The 25,215-nt window shown below is 37.7% G+C and overlaps 1 protein-coding gene across 3 annotated transcripts in view; it reads right to left on the bottom strand.

Annotated features, from left to right (window-relative positions):
• EFR3A (EFR3 homolog A) overlaps positions 1-25,215 on the bottom strand; it is a 116,234-nt gene that overhangs the window by 25,869 nt on the left and 65,150 nt on the right. For all 3 annotated transcript variants that reach the window (XM_051844031.3, XM_051844033.3, XM_089335715.1), the window contains exons 8-16: positions 20,495-20,573; positions 17,869-18,004; positions 16,001-16,168; positions 10,647-10,761; positions 9,521-9,572; positions 7,653-7,825; positions 6,797-6,872; positions 972-1,133; positions 265-396 (exon numbers count right to left, since the gene is read on the bottom strand). In XM_051844031.3, the coding sequence (XP_051699991.3) occupies positions 265-396; positions 972-1,133; positions 6,797-6,872; positions 7,653-7,825; positions 9,521-9,572; positions 10,647-10,761; positions 16,001-16,168; positions 17,869-18,004; positions 20,495-20,573 (1,093 nt within the window). The remainder of the gene's footprint in view (positions 1-264; positions 397-971; positions 1,134-6,796; positions 6,873-7,652; positions 7,826-9,520; positions 9,573-10,646; positions 10,762-16,000; positions 16,169-17,868; positions 18,005-20,494; positions 20,574-25,215) is intronic.

Here is a 25,215-nt window from a genome sequence, read left to right as displayed (position 1 = left end):
ATTCATAATGCTAAAGAAAAAATTATACAAGTAATCACACAAGATATTAACAAAGAAAACTCACCCACTACATTAAAAAATTCTAAGAAGTATTAAAGAAATACAGGATAAAAATACTAACCGTAGTTTAGCTGTGATTTCAATTTAATTACTATTTTTATAGAACTGTCTTAATAATTTGATATATAATCATAAAAATTAATCACCACTGAAAGAAAATAAGCCATTTTTAGACAAGTTTAAGGACTTTTGTAAATTCATTACCTTGCTAACATGCTGGCAAAATGCAGGGACAGCTATCATCTGACTGACAAAGTTGAGGTACGCTGCAACCAGGGCCATGATTCCACACCGATGGAACATTGGCAAATTATCCTCATTGATAATCGCACTGTCCTTGAGTAAGAAACAAACACATTCAACAGATCACATGCTTAAGCTCCACTGACACCTCCTCTATGGCTACCTGGAAAACTGCAGGCAGTCTGGAACGCTAACAAAAGCGTCATCTTATCCGAAGCTATTTTCTAAAAGAATTCTGAAAGGACAATAAATGCCCATTCACAGCGGAGTTAAATCTCAACTTCAATGTCTCTTTCTTGAAAAAGCCTTTTCTATTCTAACATCTCCATGCATACTGTCCCTATATTTTATAATGTACAAATGCAATTTAAATACATCAAATACATAATTAGTATTCAAAGACTATCTTTCCACTAGACAGACAGTATGGGTGTACAGGCTGTCTTTTTCACCACAGCATCCCAAGGGCCATGAAGTCAATACTCGTTAAAAAAAAGAATGCTATTATAATCTTGGGTAATTTAGATTTACAAGTAGACATCTCTAATTAAAATTCATGTCTTGGGATAAAGGCAGTAACACTTTAGAACAGGTGTCTGTTTCATTAAAAAAAATCAAAATAAAAACACAAAACCAGTTTTCTTCAGTGACAGGTAATGAAAGCACACCTGTAAGGCAATGACCAGGCGGATAAGATCGATAACCACTTCTTCGTTGGCCAGTTCAATGGTTATAAGAGCAAGAGAAGTGTAAAGTAGCTCATAGTTTTTCTGAACATTGTCTTCCTCTTTACAGCCCAAATATATGTGCCGATACAGCTGCTGCCCATTCTGTAAGGAAATGACAGAGAAAAAAGATAATTCTGCTTAAAATGTAGTGAAGGCAAATGTCACATACATATAACCTTATAAAACAGTTGTTTTATTTCATAATGTAACATGGAAGTTGAGGTGATAATTATATGGTCAAACTGAATTCAGATGATTAACATCAACAAATATGTTAACATACAACTACAAAACAATGGTGGAGTTGAAGAGCAAACCTTAAAAACAGCAACTAAGGAATACTTCTAATGTAAACAATGTTTTTAGCAATAATTTGGGAAAACAAAATCAAATTATAGATTGATTTGAGAAAACACTGAAGTGGATGGCAGAATCCTGGGAAGATGCTTTTGTAGTACAGCCTTGGCAATGACACTGAATACTCTGCTGTGGGGAAATGTACTGGCTTTCTTGTCTTGGGGATAAACCTTATGCTGTGGGTTGAGAGATATCCAAGTGTGGCACAGTGAGCTAAGACTCAACCTGAAGCGCCAGCATCCCCTATGGGCAGTGGCTGGTGTCCTGGCTGCTCTTCTTCTGATCCAGCTCTGTGCTAATGGCCTGGGAAAGCAGTGGAAGATGGCACACGTTCTTGGGCCCCTGTACCCACATGGGAGACTGGGAGGATGCTTCTGGTTCCTAGCTTCAGATAGGTGTAGCTCTGGTCATTGCAACCATATGGGAAGTGAACCAGCATATGGAAGACCTTTCTTTCTAATTCTACCTCTCAAATAAATAAATAAATATTAACTTAGGTGTGGAGTCTCCAAAGGCAAGTCCAAAGTCTATTTACTGGAAAGAGGGAAAAGAAACTCCACAGGCATCGCACAGAGGTTTCTCTCTAAACTAGATTAGTATATATTTTTTTTAAATTTTATTTTTTATTTTTTGACAGGCAGAGTGGACAGTGAGAGAGAGAGACAGAGAGAAAGGTCTTCCTTTTCCATTGGTTCACCCTCCAATGGCCGCCGCGGCTGGCGCACTGCGCTGATCCGATGGCAGGAGCCAGGTACTTCTCCTGGTCTCCCATGGGGTGCAGGGCCCAACCACCTGGGCCATCCTCCACTGCACTCCCTGGCCACAGCAGAGAGCTGGCCTGGAAGAGGGGCAACCGGGACAGAATCCGGCGCCCCGACCGGGACTAGAACCCGATGTGCTGGCACCGCAAGGCGGAGGATTAGCCTATTGAGCGGTGGCGCCGGCCCTAGATTAGTATATTAATACCTAAGTATTTTAATAAAGGATATAGGGCTGGCACTGTGGCACAGCAGGTAAAGCTGTCGCCTGTGGTGCCGGTATACCATATGGGCGCCAGTTCAAGTTCTGGCGGCTCCACTTCCAATTCAGCTCTCTGCTGTGGCCTGGGAAAGCAGTGGAAGATGGCCCAAATCCTTGGGACCCTGCACCTGTGTGTTAGACCCAGCGGAAGCTCCTGGCTCCTGGAATGGCTGCCATGCTCCTGCCTTCCCTACTCCTCATCCTTTCCCATATTTGATTTAACTAGTTAGTGGTCAAGCATTAGCGTTTTTACAGCACCAAGCTTCCCAGGTAACTGTAGTGTTCAGCCAGCATTAGGAACACACACACCACCATGTGGCAGGGGTTGAGTGGAGTGGGGGCTGTCAGGCCTGCTTCTTGGCAGGTTCCTCTGAGTACTTCAGAAGAGAGAACTGAGCAGGAACAGCACGAGACTTTTGTACCCAGCCTGTCTATAGCAAGTGTGTATTCTGCTCTGTTCTCCATCCAACTGTGACAGTGACTGCTTGCATCTGCTGAAACCAGTGGTGCATGTACGCACGCCTTTTGGGTTACAGATATGAAACTATGCTCTCCTACCAGATTCCTTTGTCTTTGAAGTTGACCGTCAGGTTGGTACCACTCTGAATTCAGAGTTTGCTTTTTTCTCGAGAGTGTCATTCTTGGGTAGAAAAGAAAGGTCTTATGTACTAGGTCTTCTCAAACCCTGAGACATACTCTTGAATCCCATACTTTCTAAACATTAAAAAACATTAAAGCAGTGCTCACAGGTTCAGTTTTCAGGTTCCATAAGTAATTTAAGTGTATTTTTAAAAATCATCGCTACATACCCACCATATTAAATAAAAATTCTGCAATATTTATTATAACCATGCAGAATAAACAGGTTTAATGACTTTTTAAAGTATCTGGGTATTATTTGGTGAATCTGAAGAATGCATAACCTTCTATGCAGTGATTTCTCCTCCAGCCCTTTCAGAAATGGGAACTGAATACATCATCACACACACACAAGCATGCTTGTGCATATCATGGAATGTATTTACTCCATGGAATACTGTGAAAGCTACCTACACATGGATGGATTCCACCAAGATAGAGCTGAATGAGAAAAACTAAGCAGAACAACACACAAACTGAGGTTCCTCTCATACAAAATACACGAAGTAGCCAAATAAACTAAATAATATTGTTTGAAAGTCAGAGCTGTGGGACAGGTGTTTGGCTGTATAGGAAATCCTTAGGAAGCCCACATCCCACATCTAAGTGCCTGAGACTGACACCCAGCCCCAGCTCCTGACTCCACGGCTTCCTGCTCCTGCAGACCCTGGGAGGCAGCAGTGATGGCTAGGAACACCTCCCAGGGTAAAGTGTAAGGGCATCCTGCCCAGGGACTTCTTTTTTCAAACAGACCCAATCTAAGATGTTCTAAGATGGGCAAGTTTTAGGCATGGCAATAACATGAAGCACAGCTTCCTGAACAGACAACTGCTAGCACAGAAAACATACTCCCCATGGTGAATGCAGATTCTCTCACAAAAAGGGCAGTCCTCTGTCCTGTGGCTACAGAACACAATCCTTCTCTTCAGAACTTTGTAGAAATTTTTGTAAACTGCCAGTTAAGGTTGCTTATGAAAATCAAATAGCATTTTTACTGATAAATAAATTAGAAAGGTAAATTAAAAAGAGTGTCTAATTCTAAAAATAAAATTTTGGTGAAGGAAAAAGTATGAACTGATTTTTCCTAAGGAAGAAGATCCTATTAGTTATAGTCCATCCTATCAGTAACAAATGCTAACCACTTTAGTTATTTGACACTGGAAAACAGGACAACTAATTCAGGAACCAGTTAAAAGATTCAAAATTTAACATATAACAAAGCAGTCTCATCTTGCAGGCAAATAAATCAATCATTCAAATTGATGATGAGAAAAACTAAGCATGGAGAAGTGTTATTTCTATCACTATCATAACAGATAAAATGAAAACCAGTCTCAGTGTTCGGTATTATTGAAGGTCATCACATAAATCCAAAGACCTTGAATTAACCATCAATTTAGTTTCCAAAATTCATTGTTTTATTCAGGATTAAAAGTTCCTCGGTGATGTGCAACATCTTCTTTAGTTGGGTTATATTAAAAAATACACAAAAAATACAATTTGGTAAGAGTTAATGTCTCTGCCCTATTGATTAACCAGCATTTTGATATACAAGGGCACTTCAAAGGATCATGGAAAAATGGAATTAAAAAATAAGCTCAGATTTATGCTAGAAAACTTTGAAATCTATGCAGTTTTCTGAATTCACATTTTCTTTTTTTTTTTTACTTTTATTTAATGAATATAAATTTCCAAAGTACAGTTTATGGATTACAATGGCTCCCCCCCCCCATAACTTCCCTCCCACCCGCAACCCTTCCCTTTCCCTCTCCCCTTCCATCCACATTGATTCATTTTCAATTCTCTTTATATACAGAAGATCAGTTTAGCATATATTAAGTAAAGATTTCAACAGTCTGCACCCACACAGAAACACAAAGTGCAAAATACTGTTTGAGTACTAGTAATAGCATTAAATCACAAAGTACAGCACATTAAGGACAAAGATCCTACATGAGGAGTAAGTGCACAGTGACTCCTGTTGTTGACTTAACAAATTGACACTCTTGTTTATGGCCTCAGTAATCACCCTAGGCTCTTGTCATGAGCTGCCAAGGCTATGGAGGCCTTTTGAGTTCATCGACTCTGATCATATTTAGACAAGGTTGTAGTCAGAGTGGAAGTTCTCTCCTCTCTTCAGAGAAAGGTACCTCCTTCTTTGAAGACCTGTTCTTTCCACTGGGATCTCACTCACAGAGATCTTTCATTTAGATTTTTTTTTTTTTTTTTTTTTTTGCCAGAGTGTCTTGGCTTTCCATGCCTGAAATACTCTCATGGGTTTTTCAGCCATATCCACATGCCTTAAGGGCTGATTCTGAGGCCAGAGTGCTGTTTAGGACATCTGCCATTCTATGAGTCTGCTGTGTATATCGCTTCCCAAGTTGGATCGTTCTCTCCCTTTGTTATTCTATCAGTTAATATTTGCAGACACTAGTGTTGTTTATGTGATCCCTTTGGCTCTTAGTCCTATCATTGTGATCAATTGTGAACTGAAATTGATCACTTGGACTAGTGAGATGGCATTGGTACATGCCACCTTGATGGTGAATCCACATTTTCTATGAACTTTTTATGGCCTCTCTTTTTTTTTTATAGCCCCTCATTATTATAACCCAACCTAAAAATATTTTTATTCAAGGAATCAAGGAACAATATTTTCTTTTTATTTTAAAGATTTTTATTTATTTATTGAGAGAGAGAGTTACAGACAGTGATAGGGAGAGTCAGAGAGAAAGGTCTTCCGTCCGTTGGTTCACTCCCCAAATGGCTGCAACAGCCAGAGCTGTGACAATCCAAAGCCAAGAGCTGGGGCTTCCCCTGGTCTCCCACACGAGTGCAGGGGCCCAAGGACTTTCTCTGCTTTCCCAAGCCATAGCAGAGAGCTGGACTGGAAGAGGAGCAGCTGGGACCAGAACCAGTGCCCATATGGGATGCTGGCGCAGCAGGCAGAAGACTAACCTACTGCACCACTGCGCCAGCCCCTCAATATTTTCAAAATAAATTTTGAAACTGAAGGAATTCACTTGATGCGCAGAAATCAATAATGATAGAGATGGCAACATTAAAGATGCTCACTGCAGAAAGTGTGTCTAAGGAGGCAGAAACATGGACCTGAGAGATTTCTGCACCAACCTTCCTACGTGTCTGTGTTCCCTGCAACTCTATAGACAGAGCTCCCTTACCCACCATGACGAGTGTAGCGTGGCGCTTAGAACGTGTCACCTTAACACTAAGCTCAGTGTATGGCTAACACTTTGGATAAATAATGACCCAGAAATTCATTCAATAGGCTAGAAAACCCTACAGAATTTAAATTATCATCATGGAAATCTAGCTAGATAGTACTTAAGGGAAGAGATCCTGCCTAATTCATTTTTGTATCCCAAATGGAGATAGAACAGTGCCTAATACACAGTAAATATTCATTATAGTTATTTATTCAATGGTGACAGCTATTTTCAAAAACCTTAAGTTGTTTATAAAAGAGCCACTAAAATGTAAAATCAGCATGTGTGTTCTGGATGGAGGAAGAGTACAGGGTAGAAATGAGAGAGTTTTCATTCAAAAGAAATACTCTGGAACTATTACAGAAATGTAAGCTGGAGGAGACACCAGCAGGAATGTTGTAGCCATGTGGGGTGGCTGAAGTCAGCAGCATGATTCTAAGGCTTCATTTTAAAAAGCAACAGATCAATATAAAAGCACCTAAAATTTATATTATGGATTTAGTTTTCACAAGACGATCTTACCTTTTTCATGAAACTTGTATCTTGTCTACAGATTTTTTCTCTTTTTATCTTTAGGTCAGCTACATCTGGTATTATTCTAGAGATAATCAATATAATGTTTTGAATAAATAGCATATTTAGTTATAATACCATGTCTTATATGGAAAACAGTATTTATAATTAGGAGTTTACTTAATTTTTTTTAACTTTTATTTAATGAATATAAATTTCCAAAGTACAGTTTATGGATTACAATGGCTTCCCCCCATAACGTCCCTCCAACCCGCAACCCTCCCCTTATCCACTCCCTCTCCCCTTCCATTCATATCAAGATTCATTTTCGATTCTCTTTATATACAGAAGATCAGTTTAGCATACATTAAGTAAAGATTTTAACAGTTTGCTCCCACACAGAAACATAAAGTGAAAAATACTGTTTGAGTGCTAGTTATAGCATTAAATCTCAATGTACAGCACACTAAGGACAAAGATCCTACATGAGGAGTAAGTGCACAGTGACTCCTGTTGCTGACTTAATTTTTAATGAGCATTTAAAAGATGCCTATATGTATTGATACTACTGAATTATCGAGACAAATTAAGGGGGATCAAATATAGCAATCTAAATAGTAAGGTAATTCCTAAATTTAAAGCAAAAGCAAAATAAAAATCATGTTAATTAGTGACTACTAGCAGATAAGACCTTTGAAATGTACATTAAACAACCTCCAAGCATTTCCTGTCTTAAATATATTAATCGTTAAATAAAACTCTGTAAGAATAAAGTCTGAAAATTCTCGATGGAAGACAATCACAATACTTTAAGGCATTCGTTAGAAGACGTCATCAACTCAGCCCGTTTCAGCACGGCCATTACCTGATCCCCCGGAGCTTGGCTCTATTGTCGTGGCGATCCATGAGGTTGTGCATGACCTCCAGAACTAACTGTCTCAGTTCATAATCTTCCATAAGGGATGGAGACAACAAAGGGTCCAGAAAAGACCCTGGAAGTGCAGTAACAATTGTCTTTGCTTTGTATCCAGAGGTTACCTGTTTATGAGGAGGAAAACAAATAAAAAAACATTTGTCACTAATGCTTTGGTAAGATTCTCATATTGTTTTACCTAGAGAAACAGAAAATATGGACAAAAGCTTGAAGGAAAGACATAAAGGAAATCAGTGAAGTGCCATTATTCTTAAAAGAATACTACTACTACCAACAGGACAGTTACCAAGTGCCAGGCATGATCTAACCCCCAACTAAGTATTGATTCCATCCAGAGCACATCTGGTGAGTAGTCACGAGCAAAGCCCCATTTTGTAAAGGAAACTGAGGTTTTTATAGGTTAGGAATAGGTAGTGAGCATGAAGAGGTGGAAAATACTAAAGGTAAGTCCTTCAAATTTTAAATTTAAATTTGTAAATTATTCTTTTAGTTTAAATTAAGCAGTTGGATAACAGGAATACAATTTCATTTTGGAATGTCACACTTTATTATTTATTTGACTTGACATTTTGAGAATATCAGTATTCTCTAAATTTAAAGTTTTTAAGGAGAATATACTTAAATGTTATTAATATATTTTAATTGTATCACACATATATTTTTCAGTTGGCTATGTGGTATAATCAATTTACTTAGGGAATATGTTTAGTATAAACAAAGATCAGGAACAAATGAAAATTCAGCTGGGAGTTTCTACTTATTCTCAAGATTATAAGCATATATGGATATTAAACATTTATATTTTGCACACTTACTATAGAATGGAGGTTATTTTCTAAATTGGCAGGGAAACTGGTGGGACAATTAGCTACCCACTTAGGAAATTAAAAATATATACATATTTCTCACACTATCTTCAAAAAATTTTCAGATAAAAATTCTAAATAGAGAATACCAAATTTTAAAAAAATTTATAATATACATAATGTGTTTATAGCACAGTTGGCCACAACTTATTAAATAAGACACAAATAAAAAGGTGAGAAACAGAAAGCACTGATAACTATGTCTATATTCAAATATCACAAGTACCATGAACAAGATTAAAAATGAAATCACAGAAGATACTATTGTAGTTATCTTTAGGTATGAGAGAATTCCTTAAAAAAATAGGATTATGGGACATTAATATTTTCCCAGAATAAACCAGGAAGATATTGAATTGGAAAAGACATACTTTCCAACAACTGGCCCCTGCCTAGTTCTTGTCATTACATTTGGAGTAGCTGAATAAAAAAAGAATACTGTTAACTATGAAATAATCAGCATTTCTCATTTTGGCTATAATTTTCCTTTTTAACTACTTACAGTCACTCCCAATTTAACATACTAGATTTTCATTTTCATGAATTCTTTTCCCAGTACAAAATCACTATTTGGTCAGGGTGTGAAGGAAGGAGCCTACTATGTAAAAGAACTCTAGACTTCAAGCCCAAGTTCTACTCTTTAGCACAGTGGCCATGATGAACTTCCTCAACTCCCTCCACTCCTCTGAGACCAGGCATCTGCAAAATGGCAGTATTTCCGGTCCTTTGTATATTTCATCATTATGAAGACCAAACAAAATGACAGAAGGAAGGAAACAGTAGTAAAAAGTACAGGGTAATAAAGAAAAATGCAAAATATTTAATTCCAGAAACAGTGTTTAGTAAATAAGAAAATGAAGCTGATGATGTGAGGCTATTCCTTTATTTTTCAGTAACTTAAAGTGTGTCCTTCATATGCCTTAAATGCCTTACCATGAGTAAAGACCTCAGCAACATTATCTGAATCCGCCTCGTTCCCAAATCCCTAAAATATACAAAATGCTGGCATTAAAACTCATTAACATTCGCTCCTATTACTATTTATTGATTTTAAAATTCCATTCCACTGGCTGTTATTTTTATGATAGCAAAAGGCATGGCACTCTTTATAAGCTAAAGTAAATTTCATATGAATTAAATTTATTATACATATATAAAAAATCAAATTTAAACAAAAAAATTGAGATATTGGCTTTCAAAGCAAACAGTACTATACATATGATGACATGAAAATTAAATCATATGAATACATAAGTGAACAATTCAAATTAAAAGACACTATAAATCAGGAAAAATATGTACTGTGAATATAGGCGATGAATATGTCTTCAATATATAACAATAAGAATAGATGATTAAAAACAATTAATAAATGGAAAACCAAATAAGATACTGCCATTTCCTTATTAAATTAGCAAAAAAAAAAAACCTACAAACTACAGCTTTGGTATGATATGAAACCACATTAAATATATAAAATAAGGGGAAGAGAACAGGTTACCTTTAAAATCACAATCAGTTCTAGAATTCTAGAATAAGCCAATATTCCTGATACACTAACATTAAAAGTATTTTTAACAGACAACTTGAAACTTTATCTTAAATATGTATGCACATACATAATGACCAGGTTGAATAAACCTTACACTTGTTCAATAAAAGACATAGAAAATTTGAGATTTTATAAGCTGAAAAATTATTTTATTATTTTTTTAAAGATTTATTTATTTATTTATTTAAAAGCCAGAGTTACATGCAGAGAGTGAGAGAGACAGACAGAGGTCTTCCAACAGCTGGTTCACTCCCCAATTGGTCACAACGGCTGGAGTTTCTGGCTCCTGGCTTCAGATTGGCCAAGTCCCAGCTGTGTGCAGGCATTTGGGGAGAGAACCAGTGAACAGATTTCTACCTCTCGCTCTGTCACTTTTTCAAATAAAATAATAGTAATAATAGTAAAATAAATAAATCTTTAAAAATACATACAAAGCTATAATTTTCTAGATTTCTTTCAGAAAAAATTTAATCCAAGACTAAATTCAAATTTAGTCTGAGAACATACCCTAGTTGACTGATATCCAAAGTGTGGGCAGATGTTCCAAAAACAGGTACTTTTCCCATGATGAACATCATGATTTCTGACCTCTGATAATCTGGCAGATTACTTCCAAAAAATCCTGCAGAAATATTAAGATGCATTTTGCAAATTAGGAAGGTTTATTTTTTCATATAATACAAAATTGTAATTTATTGAAAGCTTCCAATATGTGGTAAAACAATGACTGCCTTTAAGGTAAATCTAACAGTAAAGATAATGGAATTTCATTTGCCCAAAATCATTTCATCACGTATAATACATGTCTAATGAACTAATATGTAGGGAATGTAATAAACTGGAGCCACAAATATCTTGCTTTAGCTAATAGTGGCAAGCCATTATCAAGTTGAGTGGACTGGAGTTTTAGAAAAAGGTAAAAGAGAGTTTGATAGTATTTCTGATAAAACTCTGCTCATATACTGAGAGTAGAAATTCTTGTTCTGGAAAAGACGTCAGTAGTTGGGCTACACTAGTTGGTAAAGAAGTCAACAATCAGGAGACTACTGAAGCATCTTCCCAGGATTGCTCAAATGTTAACTCTGAGTTAATTCAACAGACATCATTCAATGGGTATAAAAAATATGAAATTTATACATTTGTCATTTTTCTCATGCAATCTTGAGATTGAGGACATTTTAAATTTATCTGCTGTAGGTTTTAGATGGCTGACATGCTGGTCAGAAAAGATTTCCAAGTTTCAATTATTTTATTATTTATTTGCATTTTAAATGTTCTTGTTTCGTTGAAAGATAAGAACAGATATCAAATCCTAGTTGTTCTTATTCCTTTCTTAAAATTCAACATAATCATTACGGACTCTTTGTATTTTTAACATTTCTTTAACAGTGAGTTTGCTTTTTTTAACTTAACTCTTCAGCTGCTGTTATTAGGATTAATAATTTATTTATACACCCTCAAATTGCTTTTCTCATCATTTTGATTGGACTTAGGGGGTAAAAGTGATCTCCCAAAATCGGACTAGCAATCAAAAATCTCATTATCTTAACATTACTCCATCTGCATAAAGTATATTATTCTAGCTAATACTTAACGAGCACTCTTTCATAAAACAAGAATCTATTTTGTATTCGAATCCTCAAAGCAGCCTTATGAGTCTAAGTATTATTATTTGTCTTAGTTTCTTCTGTGGAAATGAGGTCAAGACTTAAGAACTACTGTAAGAAATTACACAGCTAATATTAAGGCCTCAAGAAATGGCTATTTCTTTCCAAAGTCTATGCTATTAGTATGTTATTCTTCCTCTATAGAAGCTACTTTTAACTTCCTAAGCACCCAATTAGATATGTTCCTAAACACTGCAGAAAAGTGGATACTGTTTTGCTGTTCCCAATATCAGTCATTAGCACAAGAACATAAAATAGCATGTACTTCTGATTACCACAGCACCTGGCATAGACTGACCACCTATCATGCTGCTAAAAGCTTACAAGTACCACCATGCCTCTCCATATGACAGCACTCCTACCCTTAGTCCACAGTCACACGTCATGCTTTACAAAGGTGTGGAATAGTTTGCTCTAACCCAGTAGTACCCAAACTTTGCTGCATATCAGAGTTACCTAGGAAACTCTGAAAATGCTGGTGCTCAGGCCATACATCAAACTAATTAAGTCAGAGTATCAGAGGGTAGGAGTCCAAGCATCAGTTTTTTAAGATTCTGAGCTAATTCCAAGTTACAGAACATTTTAAGAATCAACGAGGGAAAATTTATTTTTCTTTCCCAAATATAAGGTCAACTGAGGCTGGTATTGATTAGATAAAAATAAGACTGCTGAAGAACTGAAAATAGTCACAGTAGGAAGGAACGCAATTTATGCTTTACAATTTATTTTCTTAACGTAAAATTTGGCAGCAGTCTGCAACATGATCAACTGTAAGGAAGGAGTCTAGGACAGCACTCGTTCTTCACACTCATTGTCTGTGTTTGGTGCACTGAACAGAAAGGTCGATGGACCCAGTAAAGCATATGACAGAGATACATTCCTGATTGTTTCAAAAAAAGAAGGACATGGCCAACAGCCTACTAACCTAAAGTCTAAAAACTATAGGAGTCATGTTCCATGGGCCTCCCACAAGAGAATCTACAACAGCTGGTAACTACCAGAATATAAGAAATTCTAAAAGAAAATACTAAGAAAAGTCAGAGGTGTGACTTTAAAAAAAAAAAAAAAAAGGAAAATTTTACTCATTGTGTCACATTACATTTCTTTTCTCTCATGTTTAAATTCTCACGTTACTCTGAATGTGCTTTATTATAGAAATACTGAGTCTGCCTACACACATTTTGTAACAAAATCCTTGAGAAGCAAAAAACTAAATAGAGTAAAACAGTAATACTGAATTAATCAGAAGTTATAAAAACCATTTAAATTAATTCTATGAGAATAAGATTAGCTGCTTTGGTATATCATCTTAGAATATCACAGAAAATCTCCAAGTAATACAAATAAATGTAAGAGTCACCACAGAAACTGGGTTCACTTTACGCTGATAGTAACAGTTTTAAGCAGTAACTAGAATGCCTCTAATTCACTGAAGCTCCATGGTAATGCTTAACTTTATTTTATATGGTCTTTTCAGTCAATCCCCAAATCTTACACATTTATCACATTAGAGAGTACACTGGAAAAGATACTCCAATGCATTGCCTCTCAGGAAGAGCACTTCTATGCACATTATGAGAGAAACTGCAAGAAGGTGAAATGGAGGTACCACACTAGGCAGATCAGTTAAACACCTCCAGCAAGGTGACAGCTGTGTGCATCGTGAGGCCCTGGCACAGGACCTGGCATACACATTGGGTTCAATATGTAGGAACTGAATGGGGATGCAGAATGCATGTGTCCAAGCTCATAAAACTTCAGAAATAGGAGAAACTTTGTATTAAGTATTCCAAAGAACTTTCACAGAGGTAGCCAAGTAGGTAGCCAAGTATCACAGAGGTAGCCAACTACCCAGATAAAAGGCATAAATCTAGTTCCAAGTATACAGGTACTCTACTCTACAAATATAAACCAGTTTTGAAATGATCATGGCACTCCACTCAAGTAGTTACAGTAAAATATGATTGCTATTCTGAAGAAAATACTGGTGGAGGGAGGTGTTGAATTAGAAAATAGCTTGCTTGCTTTAACTGATTTATCTACAGTCAGGTTATTTCATTTTCCAAGAAAATACACTCAAGTCACTTTTTATTTTTTATTAAGATTTATTTATTTATTTGAAATTCAGTGTTACACAGAGAGAGGAGAGGCAGAGAGAGAGAGAGAGAGAGAGAGAGAGAGAGAGAGGTCTTCCATCCGATGGTTCACTCCCCAATTGGCCGCAATGGCCGGAGCTGCGCCAATCCTGGCCAGGAGCCAGGAGCCTCTTCCAGGTCTCACACGGGGTTGCAGGGGCCCAAGGACTTGGGTCATCTTCCACTGCTTTCCCAGGCCACAGCAGAGAGCTGGATCGGAAGTGGATCAGCCAGGTCTTGAACTGGCGCCCATATGGGATGCCGGTGCTTCAGCCCAGGGCGTTAACCCACTGTGCTACAGCACCAGACCCAGGATTTTTTTTTTTTTTTAAAGGAAGCTCTTCTCATTTGTATATATATGTACAAAGGTAGAAAATGATGCTTGTGCTTATAATAAAGCACTGAGCACCAACAGGTAGTTGTGGAAGGAGTGCTCAACTTTATTTTAATATTTATATATTTATTTCAAAGGCAGAACCATCCGCTGGTTCACTCCCCAGATGGCTGCAATGGCCGGAGTTGCACCAATCTGAAGCCAGGAGCCAGGAGCTTCTTCCAGGTCTCCCATGTGGGTGCAGGGGCCCAAGGACTTGGACCATCTTCCACTGCTTTCCCAGGCCATAGCAGAGAGCTGGATTGGAAGTGTGGCAGCAGGGTCTCAAAAGGGCACCCATATGGGATGCCAGCACTACAAGCGGTGCCTTTACCTGCTATGCCACAGTGCTGGCCCTCAGAATGCTCAACTTTAAATTCCATTATTTTGCAGCCATCATGGTAAAAGACTGGTTCAGGCAAGAAAAGAATTGTATGCTAAATGCAGGGAAAGTTTAGATAAAAGGCAGAATATTTCTGCTTATTACTTGCCCAAAAAACTCAAACTACACAGTGAAGAAATAGGAAAACACATTGGCTAATCAAAATTAACTTCACCCCAATGAGAAGCATATGTATGCCATATACCTCTGGATGTGCTGCTCCGACAAGACCATATCACAAATGCAGTATCCCAGACAGGACTGTGTAACCTGAAGTTAACCATGGGGAAACATCAGACAAAACCTGATAATAAACTTTCTATTCTTTTAAAAAAAGGAGAAGTGGGGCCAGCATTGTGGCACAGCGGGTTAAGCCGCTGCCTGCAATTCTGGCATCCCATCAGAGCACCAGTTTGTGTCTTGGCTGCTGCAATTCTGATCCAGCTCCATGCTAATGTGCCTGGGAAAGCAGTGGAAGATGGCTCAAGTGCTAGGGGCCTTGAAACCACATGAGAGACCTGGAAGAAGCTCCTGGCTCTTGCTTCAGCCTGGCCCAGACCTAGTGGTCACGGCCATTTGGGGAGTGAACCAGTGGATGAAAGTTATCTGTGTAACACTGCCTTTTAAGTAGGTAAATAAATCTTCAAATAAATAAATAAATCTTAAAAAAATTCCTATGCCATAATAAAATGTCCCACACTAATGGAGCTAAAGACATATTACAACTAAATACAATATATGATCCTGACTGGGTTTTAGACCCAAGGGGAAAAAGCTATAAAGGACATTATTGAGCCTAGTGACAAAACTGAAATATGGAAGGTTGATTAAAGTATTGTACTAATATTAAATTTATGGACATTGGTAACTTTAGTCTTATTATGTAAGGCATGATGTATTCAACTTACTATATCCAGTGATTTAGGAAACACGTATACATGTGTGTATATATGTATATTTTTTAGACATAGACACATTTGCTGAGAGGGAGACAAAGTGGAAAGAAGGGAATGGAATGAGAAAGAATGAGAGAGGGAGTGTTGGAGGAAAGAGGGAGGAGATGACAGATGGGGCTGGGGTTGGGGAGACTGGGAAGAGCAAATGGCATTATAGCTCTCAATAAATGAATCTAGTAAGGGCAAGCAGTATTCTTTGTCCCATTCTTATGCAGGTTTACTTTCTAAATATAAAGTTTAGAATCTAAGCTGCCAGTCTTCTTTAGCAAGTACTGTAAAAGAACTTTAAGTGAGAGCTTTTTTAACCAGCGTTTTCCATAACAGGATTGGAAAGTGACTTGCACTCACCTATTGTTTGGATGATAGCGTTCTGCACAATCTTCTCGTCATTGTCTTTGGAACTTGTGTTTAAGCTGGCACTACCTGCAGGTCCCCCCTGTAAATCGTTTGCTTCAAATTCAACACTGAGACGCAGATGCTTCAACAGGGTATTGAACACCTCCAGCACGGTGGGCCCTGTGAAGGATCACTTACATGAGCAGATCAAAATCAATTCTCATATTTCTCATCAGAGTTTTTGATTAGTTTCTAAATAATCAAATATATAATAATTTATGAACTAACCAGTCCATTAAAACAAACAAAAGAGAAAAATACCTAAATAATAAAATGCCTCCATTTTAACACAAACATTTGTAGGATATCTATGAGAAGCTCATTGTTTAAATCTCTGCTATAATCCAAACAAACTGTGCAATGGTATAGAAAGGTTACCAAAAACTTCCTACCTATCTACCCTTGTCTGCTCAGAGTAATGTGGACTGAGACAATTAGCCTGACTGCTGACTGGCCCATCAGAACCCATGATTACAATATACAGTCCACTGTCCCAGAGAAGACTTACTGGGCATCTTGTGAGATGGAAGAAAGAAGATGCTGCCTCAGTTCTGAGACATAAACTAGCCAATTTATCAGATTAAGCTAAACTGAAATTGCTTTCTGACTTTTGTTCTATGAATTCCCCAGAGAGCCCTACCACTGCCTCTATCACAGGATGTTCTAATCTGTAGATTTCATTTCTATTCCCCCTCTCCACTGGGGACTCCTTCAGCACAGCTCCAGGTTCACATGCTCCTTCAAACGTACAAACGCTGGCACACAGTACCTAACACACAAGATGGCTCAAGGTATCATCAGCGTCTCCTTTCATACTCTCGCCAAACAATCATTTCTAATTAAATCAATAATTTATTGATGGATTATTAATTTATTATTGTATGAATTAAGTAGCTTGCACATCAATAATATGCTTCACCAATCTGAGGTCAGTTTAAGATAAATAATAAAAAGTTCATAGTCAAAATACCATTTGACACTGAAAGGATATTAGAATATTTCATTAGTTGCTATATTTCCACTTCAATTTTGAAACAGAGACCCTAACCAGGTTCTCCTTCTGAAGTTTCATATCCCTATTAAGAATCCTTGCATTTTTCTAATCACACATAGGTGAAAGGTCACACTTTGACCCGTCACCTCTAATCAGCCAATTATCGAATTCTACTGACTTTATAATTCTCATCCCTACTGCTGCTATCCAAGTGGCAAGTCCTTTCTCTCACATCTACAATAATGATGTTGACTTAACTCTAATGAGCCCTACATTTTATTGCCAGATAAATTATCATAGTACATTTCTGACAAAAATTACAATAAGTCTTTAAAGAGTCAATCAACTACAGAACTAAAATCTACAACCTACTGAAATTTCATTTTAAATTCACTTCTCTAATTTGTTTCCAAGATCATACATTCAAGTCATATGAGACTCATAATATTTTGCTCATGCTAATCCCAATTCCCTCTCTTCTCTTGATACCCGTTTTCTCAAGATATGTGATCAAAATCTGCCTTATAGTATCAGGTGGCTTGTCTAACCACAGTAAGTTTCAGTTTCTTTTATCTGTATTCTCCCAATGTTCAGTACATACTCAAAACCTAAAGGAAGGAAAGAAGAGACTGGTTTGGATGGACATGTATGGACACAAAAGCAGCCTGAAAATAATAACTTGGATTCAAACTTTTAAGAGAAATTTATAGCACATTTTAAAATGGATAGCAATTTTATTAAGTTGTTTTTTCATAATCTACTAAAATGCTTTGAAATATAATAATGCATCATTTTATTACCTTTAAAGAAAAAAAAGGACACTCACCTATGGAGCCTTTAGCAGCAATGGCAACAGCCTCTAACAGAACCTGAATAATACCCGCTCGAACCCGTGGAGAATCTTTTTTACAAGCATCAAGGTGTCCTAGAATCTCCTGGATCACATGATGAGAATACTGAGCCTAAAATAAATAAAGTAATACAAAGATACAGGAACAGTACATGCATTCTGGCACAATTCTTCTTTTTCACATGTAAGTGAATCTGTTCAATCACAGTGAATAATACTAGAATCTACCACAAAAAAAAGGCATTCAGAAAAATGTTTGATTCTAAGGAACATTTATAAAAAAACAACAGTAGCATGGTCCTGTGACATGAGCGTAACTCCAGTCCTGCACCAAGCTGTAAAAAGAAACGGCCTGTGATCCTGAAGCTCACTATTAGAGTGTGCCTTCAGACTGGCTCCAAGCTGCACTGTTTTCAAGTTAATTATATTTTTTCTTCCTTGGAGTGTTTATTTTTATTAAGAGAACATCCTACACATAATGGCTGCGCTGCTCAAAAGCAAAGAATTCCCTTCCAGACCCATCAACATGATAAATTTCACGTTCAGGTATTTCTGGCATCTGTGTCCCAGCATGTCTCCTTTTATAATAATGCAAAGCAAAAACTAAGTTTGCATTTTCATCACTGCTTCAGTTACAGTTATATTAACACAGAGGAACATTATACACACAAAACACACAACCTGAAACAACTTCTCGGCAAAGAAGCTGTGTGTTTCTGATAGCTGAACTTTATACAATGACAGTTTGCCTTATTTTTTGTCTATATTTTTCTAAACAGAAAAAATGTACAGTATATCATCTATAATCACCCTACTATAGAAAACTCCAAAACTTACTTCTAAGTGTAATCTAGTACCTGTCAATCAACCTTTCTTCAACGTTCCCTTTATATGTGTTGCATGCACAACAGCCCTAGGAGGCAGGTCCAGCTCAGTTAGTCTATGCACAGCACAAACAGAACCCAAGGAAGGGCCTAGGAAGAGAATTCTAGGCTGACCCTGGAATCCACCTCCTAATCATACCTTACTACCCCCATGAATCAATTTAGCACAGAAGATCAGGCTTAAACAAAATATTTTCCTTGTACCACAAATGTCCTACTGTATTTGGAACTATTTAATCTCTTGAGGATATAAACCCTGGTTTGATTAGTTTCCCTATAGCCAGCTTGTTTTGAGAAGACTGAATAATTATCTAAGGATAATATTTCTATTAATTTTATACTAAACTGAAATTTTAAAAAAGCCTATGATCAGTTTGAACTGTACCAAGATAGTCTTATTAGACATAAATTCATATTCTGTTGGACACTAATATTTAATTCTTGATTAATGAACTTCATAAAATGTATGGTGTAATTACAAATATTTTTAAAGCACTGTGTAGATCAGAAGACGTTTTATGAACATTTAATCAATAAATGTTGATTCCTAAGTTTTTACAACATTATAATTTATTTCCTTCATTTCTATAAAAAATTTCATCTCACAACTAAATCTGAATGAAGGAGGGTGAATGACAGAAAAACACAAGGCCAGAAAGACCCTAGTTTATGTGTATAGACTGTCAGATCTACTTCTAAGTTAAAACTAAACTTAACAAATTACTCTTACATATATCCAGATCAACTTTATAATAACTATCATTTATTGAACACTTTATGTTAGGCATTTGATATCAATCTTAACTTAATGGTTACTTCAGATAGGAATTCCAGAATAAAATGATCAGAATTTGAATCCTGCTTTACTTTCTACTTGCATATACTTGAGTCGTCACTTCACCTTTTGGGAAGTTAATTTTCAGACTTTTAAAATGCGGATAGCAACAATGTCCAGTTTATAGGCAAAGGAGAGTTAAATGAGATAAACCATGTAAGACTGTGAGCCACGTCAAGGGACACAGCTAGCACTTGATAGAAGGTTCTACTTTAATGTGTAAGTCAACCATTTAAGGCGTAAATTAAAAGTTTCTTCTCATAGATGAGGAATATAGTACTCTGAGAGGCTGAACAATTTTCCTAAGTTCATATAACTAATAAACAGCACATCCACAGTGCAAATCCTGCTATGACCTATGTTAATATCTGTGCTGCTTCTGACAACTCCTTTTAAGTAATGGTGATGTTTTAACAGTACTAAAAATGTAAATTGTGTAAAAAGGATCTGAAGTCACTATTAAATTAAGAGCTGGCCAGGACTGTTCAGGTTTAGATAAGAACCAGAATGGTTGCCTACAGGAGGTAAGTGTTTCACCATCAATTTCTGTAACAACTAATGGTTCTTACATGTACTATCTCAAGGTGCCATAGCCAATACTCAATAAATGCTAGCTGTTATTACCAGCTACACACTGTTACAATAAATATCAAATGCAATACTAGTCCATCAGTAAAATAAAAATACATATAGTTAAACACCATCATAAAATTTAGTTTTTATTATGTATTTTTCATATTAGAAAATGAGAAATGAGAAATATATACATATATTAAAAACATGTTTTACATCCTACAGTTTACTGTATATCTGATGATGTGTTTATCTATACAGAAACAAAATTACTTAAATAAAAATACTTACATAGTTAACCAAAACTTACCTGAATAGAATACATTATAATTTTAAAGCAGTGAACTGCAAATTCATTGGGATCCCACAGTTTGTGATGATCTAAATGCCTGTAAATAACAAAAGTTACTTTACAAATGTTCTTGTCTTATTACAATTTCTTCCTCTAGAATTGTCAACGATATTGAAAAGCTTAACACTCATAACATCTGAAAGAAGGTAAAGGTTTTCAAAAATAAGAATTTATATCCCTCAACTGCCAAACCCTGTCAAAAACCAGATAAAATAGCAGATTTTTTTATGACTTTTAAATACCTAGAAGTCACAAGAAAGAAAATTCTCTCAAGCCAAACCAGCAGGCAAGCCTCTGCAGAAGTGAGTACACTGATGGCAGCAGCTGTATTGGACACATCCTCAGGGCTCCAGGGCCCAGAGCTAAGGGCCTCAAGGCTGTACACACCAGAGACTGGAGACAAAGCTTAGGGCCCACCCAGGAAGGACAGGCTATCTTTTGAGATCAGCCATCCTATCATCAACTCAGAACCCCTAAAGCTAGACCCTCAAAAGATCGGGGTGAACCTTCCATATTCACGTAATTGTTCAATTTTAAATATAAAAGAAAAAAAGAAGTTCATAGAAATGAAAAAAAAAAAGTAGCAGAATGTTGAAGCTTCCCTGTCTTGACGTTGGCTCTGAGGGGAACGTGAAAAACAGAAATCTTTCCAGGGGCCAGCACTATGGCAGAGCAGGTTAATGCCCTGGCCTGGAGTGCTGGCATCCCATATGGGCATCGGTTCAAGACCCGGCTGCCCCATTTTCGATCCAGCTCTCTGCTATGGCCTAGGAGAGCAGTGGAGGATGGCCCAAGTCTTTGGACCCCTGCACCCACGTGGGAAACCCAGAGGAAGCTCGTGGCTCCTGGCTTTGATCGACACAGCTCCGGCCATTGGGACCCTCTGGGGAGTGAACCAGAGGATTGAAGACCTCTCTCTCTCTCTCTGTCTCTCCTCTCTTACTTTCAAGTGAAATAAATAAATCTTAAAAAAAAAAAAAAAAAAAAAAAAAAGGAAATTTTTCCAGAGACTTCAAACACTCAGCCAGCAGCCAGGCCAGGAACATGGGAGATATTTTATATCTAGTTAATGAATGACTCTAGAAAATGGCTCTTAAAATGAATAAAATTGCTCTGGAAATTTTAGCTGTAGAAAAAAAATCCTTCAGTTCAACAGTGAAGCATGTTTATTTCAAATGTTACTTGAGTTAGTACAGACAATAAATTATAAAATAGAAATTCTGAGTATCACACTTTTAATTAATAGGGGGCACACAACACATTTCTTCAGTATCTAAGAATACTATACAAAGACACAGCAATGTTGTTATAAGACAATAAAGAAAACTGTAGGTTTAAATTAAGTTAAGGGAGAATTAAGTGGAAAAGAATTTTTAAAAAATCTTCTGGGGCCAGCATTGTGGCACAGATTTAAGCTGCTGCCTGGATGCTGACATCCCATATGAGAATGGTTTGAGTCCCCGCAGCTCCACTTCAGATCCAGCTGGTTCACTCCCCAAACAGCCACACAGCTTGGGCTGGGACAGGCAGAAAGCAGGAGCCTGGAACTCTATCTTGGTCTGCTACATGGGTGGCAGGTACTAGGCTTTCCCAGGCACATTGGCAGGGAGCTGGTTGGAAAGTGGAGCAGTGGGAACTTGAATCAGCACTGGTATCACGGGTGGCAGCTTTTACTAAATGCACAACCACATCACTGGCCCCACCCCCACCTGCCTTTTTTAAGGTTTATTTATTTATATGAAAGGCAGAGGCTGGTGCCGTGGCTCAATAGGCTAATCCTCTGCCTGCAGCGCCGGCACACCGGGTTCTAGTCCTGGTCGGGGTGCTGGATTCTGTCCCGGTTGCCCCTCTTCCAGGCCAGCTCTCTGCTGTAGCCAGGGAGTGCAGTGGAGGATGGCCCAAGTACTTGGGCCCTGCACCCCATGGGAGACCAGGAGAAGCACCTGGCTCCTGGCTTCAGATCAGAGCGGTGCGCTGGCCGCAGCAGCCACTGGAGGGTGAACCAATGGAAAAGGAAGACCTTTCTCTCTGTCTCTCTCTTTCTCACTGTCCACTCTGCCTGTCAAAAAAAGAAGGAAAGGCAGGTAGAGTTAACAGAGATAGAGGGAGAGACAGAGAGAAAAGGTTAATTCCTTCAAAGGGCAATTCTGATCATTTTATACCTTGGAGCTAAAATCTCCAAACTGCCTACAGATTTAAATATAAAACTCTTAAGATCTCTACAGTGTAGCCTAAACTTTTTCTTCTTTTCCCACACTAACTTCTTAACTGGTTCCAACACTCCAGCGAATGGTATCAGTGCCCTGTGTTCACTGTTGGTTAAAGGGAGATAGTCAAATTTCCTACTGAATCATTTATTTTCTTTACTAAATAACTAATTTAATTATTTAATTTTGTTAATACAAAGAATACAGATTTCACGTATTCCATGGATACAATTCTAAGAATATAACGATAACTTCTTCTCTCCCTCAAGCCTCCCTCCTCCTTTCCTTTTTAAAATTTTTGCAATAACATATTTTTGGCATTTCACATATACAGTTTTAAGTATGATGATACTTCTCACCATACCCTCCCTCCCTGCCTCCTACTCTCCCACCTCCTTTTTATTTCTGTTAATTCTTAAAATGACATACTTTTTTTTTTAAGATTTATTTATTTTACTTGAAAGTCACAGTTACACAGAGAGAGGAGGCAGAGAGAGAGAGACAGACAGACAGACAGACAGACAGAGAGTCTTCCATCCACTGATTCACTCCCCAATTGGCCACAACGGCCAGAGCTGCGCCAATCTGAAGCCAGGAGCTTCTTCCAAGTCCCCCACGTGGGTACATGGGCCCAAGGACTTGGGCCATCTTCTATTGCTCTCCCAGGCCATAGCAGAGAGCTGAATCTGAAGTGGAGTAGCCGGGTCTCCAACCGGCGCCCATATAAGATGCTAGCACCGTAGGCGGCAGCTTTACCTGCTACGCCACAGCGCCAGCCCCAACAATGACATACTTTCAATTTTCTTTATAATCATAAGCTTAATCATCCACTATAAATAAAGAATTCAACAAGTAGTAGTAAGTAGAAAAACCACTGTTCCTCAAGAGTATAGACAAGGACTATAACCAATAATCACACCTCAAAAGGTCACTTTTGATCATTCACTTATATTTTGTGTGCTCTGTATATTAGTTAGCACAAATCAAGGAAAATATGTGATATGTGTCTATGTGTCTTTTTGGTACTGGCTTCATTTACTGAGCATAACAGCCTCCAGTTAGATCCACTTTGTTGCGAAAGACAGGATTTCACTCTTTTTTGCAGCTAAGTAGTATTCCATTGTGTAACTATAGCATGATTTCTTTATCCAGTCATCAGTTGATGGACATCTGGGTTGATTAATCAACTTCAATATTGAACCAAAGCATTCTTTGTAAATAAAATTTCCATAGCATTTTTGATAAAAATGTATATCTATCACAAAATCACCAATAAATTCTAAAGTTAGACATCAATTCCTTGCTGAAAACTGCAATACTTTTTATCCTTTTCTCATAATCTGTATAGTAAAACTACTGTGGTCACTAACGCACCAAATTTGTTACTGAAGTATATATTCCTCAAAATACTTGATACCTTACTTGCAGAAAGCATTCAATATCTAATTAGCTAATAAGATAACTTATATACAATATAAATATATTAATATTTAATTGGACTAACACATGACCAGAATTTAAGGTTTTTTTTACAAAATTTATTTATTTGAAAGGCACAGTGAGAGAAAGAGAGAGAAAGAGTGATGGATCGAGATCTACCATCTACTGGTTCACTCCCCAAATGCCCTCAATGGCTAAGGCTGGGCCAGGCAGAAGCCAGAAGCCAGACAGGCCACCCAGGTCTTCCACAAGGGTGGCAGGTGCCCAAGCACTTGGGCCATCTTCTGCTGCTTTCCCAGGTGCTATAGCTGGGAGCTGAATGGGAAGTGAAGCAGCTGAGACTCAAATCAGTGTTCTGACATGTCAGCATCACAAGTGGTGGCTTAACCCTCAGTGCCACAATACTGGCCCCAGGATTTAAGTTTTTAAATTCTTATTTTTTAAAAAAGCTTTATTTATTTTATCTGAAAGGCAAAGCTACAGAGAAGGAGACAGAGAGATTATCTTCCACCCGCTGGTTCACTCCCCAAATGACCACAATAGCCAGGGTGGACCAAGCCCAAAGCCAAGAGCTTCATCTCCCATGTGAGTACAAGGGCCCAAGCACTTGGGCCATCTTCTGCTACTTTCCCAGGTGCATTAACAAGGAGCTGGATCTGAAGTGGAGCAGCTGAGACTCAAACCAGCATCCATATTGGATGCCAGCACTACAGATGGTAGCTTTACCTACTATGCCACAGAGCTGGCCCTTAAGTCCTTAAATTCTATGTAGAAAAGGACATAGCCTACTTCAAGGTAGCTAACTCCAGTAAACCCAATGTGTAACTTCTTTCTAAACCTCTAGATTTTTTAAACATTTACTCATTTGAGAGGCAGAGATACAGACACAGACAGAGCTCCCATCCACAGTTCACTAAAAAGCGGCACCCACAACGGCTGAGGCTAGGCTGGAGCTAAAGCAGGAGTGCTGTCCACATCTCCATCTGACAGGAACCTAACTCCTTGAGCCAACACCACTGCCTCCCAGCAGGA

Source organism: Oryctolagus cuniculus, chromosome 6, assembly GCF_051225735.1.
Source record: "Oryctolagus cuniculus isolate XC-2025 breed Fujian yellow rabbit chromosome 6, ASM5122573v1, whole genome shotgun sequence".
NCBI classification, from domain to species: domain Eukaryota; kingdom Metazoa; phylum Chordata; class Mammalia; order Lagomorpha; family Leporidae; genus Oryctolagus; species Oryctolagus cuniculus.
This window is presented reverse-complemented; position numbering and strand designations above follow the sequence as displayed.